We start from the raw sequence: 9,754 nt of genomic DNA on the forward strand, positions 1-9,754 counted from the left end.
CCAGTCCTCTACAGATATATTACGTAAAGAAATGAATGTGTATAACTTTAACATACAAATTTGGAAGGCCTCAGTACTTACCCTGACTACACTGAAGTCCAGTTTAGTTTCTTGTGCACACTGTAATATGAGCTGAAAGCAATTTTTACTTTGATTTGTCATTCCATTTTCATAATAACGCTGTAATATCCTTTGTTGTTCTACAGTAAATACAGAACGCAGATTCATCTAAAAATAAAAGAAGATACTCTGAAAGTTGGAATAAAAACTGTAATACTTGCAGAATGCACAGGCTCTCATTTATGCTTGTTGTGATAACGCTAAGTGTTGGCACATTTTCTTTACAGAGTCCTTTACCAACACTTTTACTTACTTTCCAAAAAAACCTGTTACAGTCAGCATTAGCGATTCCTTTGTGATAGACTCAAGTTGAATAGGTGAACTACATGTTTGGAACAACACTGACAGCCTTTCATAAATAAATATTACATTGTGTTGCTAAGTCCAAGAGCCTCTAGTTTCAAATAAAAAGTTTCTCCCTTAAAAAAAAAAAAAAGGCATTAGGCAAAACAGAGTAACACCAGCAGCTCCAACAATATTAGCAGGTCTGTTTCCCCTCCCCTACCAAAAAAAAAAAAAAAAAGACAAAAAAAGACAAAATCTGAGATGAAATAAAGGTGACCGTTCGGCACGAGTAAAGTTTCCACCGTCTCCAACTTCAGCAAATCCTACACTCCATTATGGCTGGTCATGCTACTCCTTCTGCTGTGTCAGCACCGGCTCTTCCCAGCTGCAAAGTCACAAAGATCAAGGACCAGAACTGAAGACCAACTCGGGGAAAAAAAACCAAAGAGAAGGGCTTTAGGTGGTCCAGCCCACTGCAATGCTAATGCACCAATATTAACACGAAGGAGGGACCACCCGAATCACAGCCTGCGTTTAGAAAGGTTCAAGCTACTGTGAAACTGTACCCTGAGGCTATAAATCAGGCTTCTTAAGAACACTTAAGGTTGTTTTACAGGGGCATAAGCCAATGCGGGCTACAGGACCTTAGGATGCGTTCCTGCCGCTTTGCTTTCTTTGTCCGAAGCGGTGCCGAGTTTTTCAGCACGCTCAACCAGGACGAAGAGACCCACACTCCTCCCAGGCTAACAGCAACTCCTCAGGTCTTGTTTTCAGCCTGCTGAGCCAGCTCAGCACTGGGTCCCCGCCATGAGACAGCTTCGCTGCGTGGGGACAGGGCAGACAGGGACCGCGCAGCCCGTGCTGGGGCAGCCGCTCCACCACGGCCCAGGCCGCTGGGCACCCCGGGGCCCAGCCGGGGAGCGGTGCTCCCCCTGCGAGCCTGCCCTCAGGCCCACGCACTCCTGATGGTCGAGCAGCATCGCCCCACGGCAGGCCGTGAGGCAGGCCCTTCACCGCATCCCCGCCTGGGCCGTGCCCCGGCCAGGCTCAGCACAGGGCTATGCCGGGCCACGGCAGAGGCAGGCTCTTCAGCAGCAGTCTGATGAACATGTTAAACCAGACACAGCTTTGTTATACATGAAAATTCATGCCCTAGCTTGGAAAAAGCAAACGGCTGAGTATTACCAAGTACAGAAGAGACTCCCTAATGGCAAACTGAAGTATTATGCGCTTGTTATATGGTCTATACAGGCAAAGAATATAATCCTCTGGTTATATGTAAGAAAAGAAGAGTCCCATCATCACAGGATTTCCAGAATGGGGCCTTCATTTTGTCCCAAACAGGAGGCCACCAGCTGAGACACCACAAGTGCTGGCCAGGAACAACCTGCATCCGCCTTCGTGTCTCGGAAAGTAAAAAAAAGTCACCAGCCACAAGTTATTTTTACTACTTTCAGTACATGCATCAAAATAATGCAGAACAAACTAAAGAATAAGAAACGGTACCATCCTCTTGTAGGAAAATAAAGGGGATGAGGGAACCCTTTGCAGCTACCAAGCTTTTAGTTACTGTTTTTGAAAATTTTGGATGGAAAGGAGAGTAGCAATATACTTAATCTTTGCACAAGAACTGCATCTAATTTAGAGCAAACAAAATTATTAAGGGCTCGAAAGCATGAGCAGACACCCAACTCCTTTCACATTATTAATCAAGATGATTATACTACATAATGGTAATGGATATTAGAGTTTGACAGGCCTCTCTAAAGAAAAAGATTAACATCTAGAATTTGTAGTAAAATGCTTGTAGGCCAGAGCTTTGACTTGACAGTTTACTTTCCTCTATATGTCAACAGACAATAGAAAAAAATCACTAACTACCAATTTGTAAAAATTACTGTTTTCTTGTCAATAATACTTAAAACAGAAGACGATTTTTCAATCATGTTTTCACCTCTATTCCCAATTCTTATTTACCCTCTCAATCTAGTGCATTATTAAATGCAGCACTACCAGCTGCCTTACAAGTCACACTTTGCCCGAGTTATGCCTCCCCCAGAACATGTATTCAGTCACAGTCAGAGCTGGGGAAAGAAGACTCTTGCTCTGAATACTCCGCTGTTTAAGGAAATCTATAGCAAGCAACAGAGGAGACAATTATTAGCCCATTAACAAATCAATAAAGTTCATAAAAATCTGCTTTATAAAAGTTAAGAACTGTCTTCAGATCTCCCATGTGGATATGCATGACGATTCAGCCACCAACTGATTTGTGTTACTTATAAAGAATACGTAAGAGTTGATTTTGTGATTCTTTTTCCTCCTGCACAATTGTGTTTACTACTCTTTCAGTACCAGTGGTCCTGTTTTATTTAGTTGAGATCAGTTCCCACAAATGACCTCATCAGAAATAGTTATCAAGCTTCTATCTTTCCACATCCAGATGAAGTATGTCATCCAATAGCTCCAGCTTTTCTATACATAGGCTCATCAAAAAGAAGCATGCTCTCCAAATAGTTCAACAGCGATGAAGACTCCTCCAATTGCCAGATAAATTTTTAGAATCAGACCTGGTGAACTTGCAAGTGAAGACGTGTGTCAGGTCCTTGACACATTTTTTAATTATGTGGATTTCTGTATCTAAAGTCAGTTCTGCGTAAAATACTTCCATTGTTGTATTTCACATCTGTAGTTTAGATAAGGACAGGGTGGAGGAGCATTTTGTCAAAATCTCTTGATCTTCAGATAAACCTATATGCATTGCACGACAGACTTTGCCTAGCTAAGCTCAAGAGGTGTCATGGTCTGGTTCAATAAACAACTCATTTTTGCAGTTTATTTTAATCACTTGTAAACTACACCTGCCAATCAAAATGCTGGTAAGATTCCTTAGTAACTTCTGCCTTGAATCCAGTCAAGTACAGCTCAGAGGATCTGTGCAGAGGCCATTAGAAACTGATTTAAATAAACAGACTGCAGGACCCTACAAACACAGAGTTAGGGAAACTGAGTTATAACTTGAGTTCACATTCCAACAGCTAGACTTCCAAATAAGCAGGTGAGAATTTATTAATGCTTTTTGTGTTTTAAATATACTGAATCCTAAGTCAATAGACAGTTCTGTACCATTTCCCACTGCCCCCCCGTCTATACACATATTTACCAAAACTACAGAAGGGACACTAAAATATTCTTAAAATATCATTAGCTATCCTGCTATGGAAATCAATCTTATTCGTTCTGCTCTGCCAATTAATTAATCCCTGGTTTTTTTTTTAAACTGCTTTTTACCAGCAGCAACAGAAATTTAGGGGTAAATTGCAGAATAAACCAGAGCACACACATAATGTTCAGCAGGGCTATGCAGGCAGCTGCATCTGCCCAACAGAAAACTTGGTCCAAATTCTTCTCAAAATATTAAACTCAAAGCAAGCTAACCAACCCACTAGATCCACAGGTCCACTACAACAAGCCATTCTATTACATCCCGTAATACTCTGAACTATGCTACAGTTGCTTGGTACAACATGGTTATTAACAAGTAGATGTTAAGCTCCAGACAGCGCAGAAGCGATAACCTCAACATACAGCACTAACGCCGGGACTAAAGCCCCAGCAAACCCATCCGGCCCCCAGGAAGCTGCAGGGTGGATTTTGCTGTCTGGGTTGCAGATGTAGTGCAACCTCAGAAGACAGATGCTCTGGTCACTGCCGGGCAGGAAATACGACTTCGCGTGAAGATCTTAGATGACACAGAACAAGAGAAAGGAAATTAAGCATCATAAGGGTTTTTGCTTTTTAACTGCCTACATAATAATTTCTAACTAGGTATAAAAGATCACGAGATCATTACTACTGTTTCTACTACTAATAGCAATCTCCGAGCATTCAATCTCAATACCGCAGGACAAAACAATAACTGGCATACTGATTTCACACTAGTGTGTGGGACATTTGGCAATATTCCTTCTCTTGCAGGTTAAAAGCCCACTGATAGTATTTCCATCTGGACTTTACAGATTATATCAGTTTGCTATCAGCAGTTCTTAAGTGCTTAGCTAGAATATTTAAACCAGTACCCTGTGTTGAATAACGAATTACTGAATGTTTGGAAGCTCCACTAGAAAGCCACAAAGTCCAAAGCCACCACATTAATCCATGAAGCGCTGACTCTGCACATCCCATCTTCACAGGTAACAAGTTTTGCTCACTTTCCACACCTGTCAGACCTAGCAATTTATCTACATTAAGTACATTGAGCATTCAAACATCTGTAAGAGTATAACGTTACTGTCTCTGAAACTAGATTAATACAGATTAATACCAGATTCATCAAAGGATTACACTGCTTTTCGTTGTTTTTTTTGGTTTTTTTGAGAAGTGTAACTATGAAAACTGATGCTAAACAGGTTCTACAAAATAAGATATTAATTCTTACTTTTTTTCTAATATGGGAGATCCCTGACAGTCAGTGGAAATACAAACTACAGATAACTTACAGAGTGCTGACATCACTAAGCAGTAAGGTAGCCGCATTAGTATCAAGAGAATCAGCAGGTCATACGCCTTCACAGTGGACTCAGTATTATTCAGAACAATCGCAGTTAACTTCAAAGGAAAGAAACTCTTTTTCCCAATTTGTGTACCTACGAAGCACTCCAGTTTCTTCAGTATTTCTCACGTTTGCCTTGAACCTCAGACTCCAAGTTAGAAATCCACATGGATTTTTATCATAATTTCATTTTAATCTTGACTTGCCAAGCTTAGAAAACATGCATTTGAGCCTTTGGGAAGCCAGGTGTCCAGCTGGTTGGCAACACATTGGCACTGGAAAGAGTTTGTTACAGAAAAGAACTCTGTGAAATGTATTAAATTCAGGCAAAGTAATATGCAAACTGAAATTCCATGAACATAAGTCTTTTTTTCACTTCAGTAAAAGACAGGAGTGGCAAAGCCGTATTTCTAAGGATTCAATGCCTGCCTGTTCTGCTAATAAAATAAGGTAGCTTTGGCCAAGTATGTTGCTGTCTATGTAGCAGTGCGGAGAACAATTTATAACAAATGAAAAAGCAGGTTTCCTGTAAGTACTTGCTTCACCCCTGCTACGTGTCCTAGGCCAACTAATATAATTCAATTTTCCACTTTGGTAGTCTCCAACTACTCAACCTTCTGTAAACCCATCAAGATAAAGATGTTGTTCTTCATTCCCTTTCTAAACTGAATACTAAGTAAAAAAAATTATCATAGTAGCAGAAGAATCCCTTTGCTGTATGCGGTGGTTCAGGAGACGTAAATGTCGTCCAAGTGCTAAGTCAGGCACTGGAGACACGCGAGAGATCTAAGGCTGGTAAGTGATAGGAACGAAGACGGGAACTCCACACCCTTCAGTTTCTCCGTGACTGCTGAGTATGAGCCTCACGAAGGACAATCCTACTAACACACTGCGACCTGTCACATTGGCTCCTCCTAGATGAGATTAAGGTTATTCTTACAGCTGAACTTCTTTAGACTTCTTGAGCTGCTTGAGCAACTTCTTCCACACTATCCACCTTCCTTCCCTTTCTGTGGCAAGAGCGAGCACAAGTGGAGAGGGGAGAACATGGAAGAACTAAAGCCCAGTTTACTTCTGAAGTAGTAGTGCATTTGCTTCATGAAACAGCTACGTAATGTAACAATTATCGCACACAGTTTGCTGCAAATGCCTGGTCCTTCCACTCTAGTTACTTTATTCAACATCCAAAATTAAGAATCTCTCCAGGGACATCTGGTGAAGCCCAGAGATGTATTTTTAGAAACTAATGAAAACAACTTGGTGTTAAGGAGTACCACAAAAGAAAGAGCAACAATAAGAAACTGGGAATAATCCTGTATCAATGATCCCCTGACTAAAAAAAAAGAAAAAGGAAATATTCAAGAGTTACTTAGCTGTTCTGCAATGACTACTTGAAAGATCTGGAAAAAAAGAAAGGAAAAGAAAGAGAAAAAAAAGAAAGGAAAAGAAAGAGAAAAAAAAGAAAGGAAAAGAAAGAGAAAAAAAAGAAAGGAAAAGAAAGAGAAAAAAAAGAAAGGAAAAGAAAGAGAAAAAAGAAAGGAAAAGAAAGAGAAAAAAGAGAAAGGAAAAGAAAGAGAAAAAAAGAAAGGAGAGGGAAAAAGAAAGAGAAAAAAAAGAAAGGAAAAGAAAGAGAAAAAAAAGAAAGGAAAAGAAAGAGAAAAAAAAGAAAGGAAAAGAAAGAGAAAAAAAAGAAAAAAGCAGCAGCATAAGGAAAAGAAAATTTCTGTGGTCTAAAGTCTGCCTACAGTGTATAGCATTATAGTCTTAGTGTCAAAAAGTCTCTAAACATTAAGATTGCTGAACCAAGTAAACTTACTTACAAGGTAAGTCTTTACAGAATACTACATTAATACTAATTAATTTGAAAAACAGGAAATAAAAACTTAACGATACTCTTCTCATTTCAAACAGTAACAGAAACCAGTCTTGGATGTGAAATTATAATTAATTATAAAAAAATATTCACTCAGAGTACAAGGCACCACAAAGTAACTAAGTGTAAAAGTCTTTATGGGATAAAATATTATAAAACTGTCAGGGGTTAACACGTAGTGATAAAAGGGAACAAGCAGTTTCCAAGAGGTTTTTTTTCTTTAACCTCAGCAACAAACAAGCATTTGTTTGGAAAAAATTAATCTTATAAAAGCCTGTAAGCCTATTACTGTTTTAGTCCGTCAATCCTTAACAGGTACAATAAGAAAATCAGCACACTCAAATTTATTTCTTTATTTTCTCTCCCTCCGCACCCAGTGGTGCAAAATAACAAGACTCGGTGCCAATATAAATCTGAGACAAAACTGCAACTAGAGGAAGAAAGCTACTATACCCATAAATAAAACAAGACTGCAGCAGTGACACTATTACTACAGCTTTAGAAACCTGAACTGTATCAGCAATCACCTAATTCACTTTCCATGTCTGCCAAAAGCTCGCCTTTTTTTTTTTTTTTTTTTTTTTTTTTTTTTTTTTACACACCCCACATGGAAAGAAACCAACCAACCAGCCCACCTCCCAACTTACACACCATGTGTGGAGATACTGGATGTACATCAAGCAACAGTATTTAATAATCTGAATTTGTAGGTTACTGCCTCCTGCACAGGCCAAAATAGTTACAACCACACAACTGTAAGCATAGTAGATTATGCTTATGGTTGGGTAAGTGTAATACACAGACCAGCTCATAAAACTACTTTTAAATATCCACGACTCACAGCACAACTGCTTTCCTCTTCACTAAGTCCAGCATTTGTAATATTGTATTATAGTTCTACCTACAAAATTCAGCTCTTTATTAGGGACAAATTAGACAGCTCTCAGTAACTTAATAACCTATGACCACAACTCTGCAGGTTTATGTATCCCAACCCACTTTGTTCATGCAAATGAGACTTCTGACTTCAACTGGATCAGCCACGTTTTAAATTAAGCATGTACACAAGCATTTGTAAGATCTATGTCAGAAAAAAGGAAAGGAATACTAAACTGCAGTTTTACTCTGAAGATGTGAGCTGCGTCAAGATTCCAGTTTGGAGGATACAGAACTGCTTTTGGTTGGTTACATACAATCTTAGCTATAATACCAGAAATTCTAGGCAAACAGAATGCAGGGGCACAGGGCTGGGGATTGCTTGTTATTCCCCAGAGCGGGGCAAGCCTACGTGCAACACAAGCACTTCCAGAGGTGAGACCTCCCCTAGCACCATCATCCCTCCAGAACGCCACAGACTGCACAGCCAGCGCACTTCTTCCTCCTCACTCCCTTTTCAACACTTCAGGGCTAAAATTTGACAGCAAAAGGACACCCTGTTCAACTGCCACCACGACTGGCTGTGTTTGGCACCAAAACAGTGCTGATATGGCCCGTGAGAGGTACAAGTCCTGAGGGGAAACAAGCTTTGAGTTGTTCCCTGACAATTCCCTACTGCTGGCCACCTCCCGCCCCACTCATGCGCGGGTGTCCACCTGCCGCTGGGTGGGCCCCACAGGCCTCACACCGTGAGGCAATGACAAGCTTTCCTCTTACCCCTCCAAAGCCTTCAACTGTACCAGCCCAGCCTCAAGGAGCTGCCCCTGCCCTGACACGAGGGGTAAGAAGGGGACCCAGAGCTCGGGGAGGAGAAAACAGCAGAAAGAAACACCCGTGACCACCCCGGCCCACGGCCCGGCGGGCAGGGCAGGGGCCCTGCGGCGCATGCGCCCCACTCGCCCCGCAGGGCACCAGGGCCGCAGAACAGTGCGCAGGCGCAGTGCGGCCGAGACGGCGCAGGCGGTCCCCCCAGCGCGCCGAGCGGCCGTGCGCATGCGCACTTCCCCGGCGGCGGTGGCGGCGCCGGGCGCCTAGCGCCTGCCTCTGCGGGGCCGCCGGGGGAGGCGTAGTGCGCCTGCGCGCCCGAGGTGGGTCTACGAGCGCGAGCCCGCGCGGCTGCCCTCCCCCACCGCCAGGCCGCCGGCCCAGGGGCATCATCATCACCATCATCATCACCATCATCATCATCATCATCATCACCACCATCATCATCATCATCACCCTCCTCCTCCTCCCCGCCCGCCGCGCCCCTCCCGGGCGGGGAGCCGGCTGCTCCCCCGGGACTCCCTGGCGCCCGCCCACCGCCCCTGCGCAGCGCGCCGGGCTTACCGTGCTGCGCGGGGCTGGTCCGGGGGGCTCGGGGCTCCGGATTCAGCCGGTTTCGGCTGGGTCGGTCCCGGCGTCACACAATGAAATCAGCGCCTCCGATCATTAATTCTCATCATGATCGTGACGTCAGCGCAGACAGCGGCCAATGGGAGCGTAAGATCAGCGCCGGCCGGGACAGTGCTCGCCCCCGCCCCTCGCCCGGGGGGGCGCGCGGTGCAGCCTGCGCCGGGCCGAGGGGCCGCGCCGGGGAGCGGCCGCCACAGCGGCGGGCGGAGGGGGCAGCGCCGCCCCGCCGCTCCCTCGGCTCGGCTCGGCTCGGCTCGGCTCGGCTCGGCTCGGCTCGGCTCGGCTCCCTCAGCGGCGGCGCTCCCTCGGCGCGCAGCCCGGGCCTCCCTCACGCCGCCCGGCCTGTGCCCCGGCGGCGGGGCCGGCCACGCCGCGCCGCCCTCAGCCCGCGGCAGCTGTGCCCCGCCGCGGCCCCTCCTGAGGTGCCTCCCGCTCACCTGCCCGGGCTCGGGACGCCCCCGAGCTCGGCGGCCCGTCCGGCGTCCCCGCCTGCGGGCGGGTGGCGGTGGGCGCCGTGGGAATGCCTACGGCGCGCGTGTAAAGCGGTACCAGCGTCTTCAGAGAGAAATAAATAGTGAACAAGCGGCTAAATA

The 9,754-nt window shown here is 44.7% G+C and overlaps 1 protein-coding gene across 6 annotated transcripts in view; it reads right to left on the reverse strand.

Moving 5' to 3' along the window:
* HDX (highly divergent homeobox) overlaps window positions 1-9,221 on the reverse strand; it is a 48,573-nt gene extending 39,352 nt beyond the window's left edge. For 3 of the 6 annotated variants that reach the window (XM_072877177.1, XM_072877178.1, XM_072877173.1), the window contains exons 1-2: window positions 9,096-9,221; window positions 82-228 (exon numbers count right to left, since the gene is read on the reverse strand). In XM_072877177.1, the coding sequence (XP_072733278.1) occupies window positions 82-228 (147 nt within the window). In that variant the 5' untranslated portion in view covers window positions 9,096-9,221. Of the gene's footprint in view, window positions 1-81; window positions 229-373; window positions 481-8,483; window positions 8,662-9,095 lie in introns of those variants that run through there. The other 3 variants (XM_072877175.1, XM_072877176.1, XM_072877179.1) reach the window with 3 other exon arrangements.
* Between the last annotated feature and the right edge of the window lie 533 nt (window positions 9,222-9,754).

Source organism: Ciconia boyciana, chromosome 12 (assembly GCF_034638445.1).
Source record: "Ciconia boyciana chromosome 12, ASM3463844v1, whole genome shotgun sequence".
Lineage (NCBI taxonomy): Eukaryota > Metazoa > Chordata > Aves > Ciconiiformes > Ciconiidae > Ciconia > Ciconia boyciana.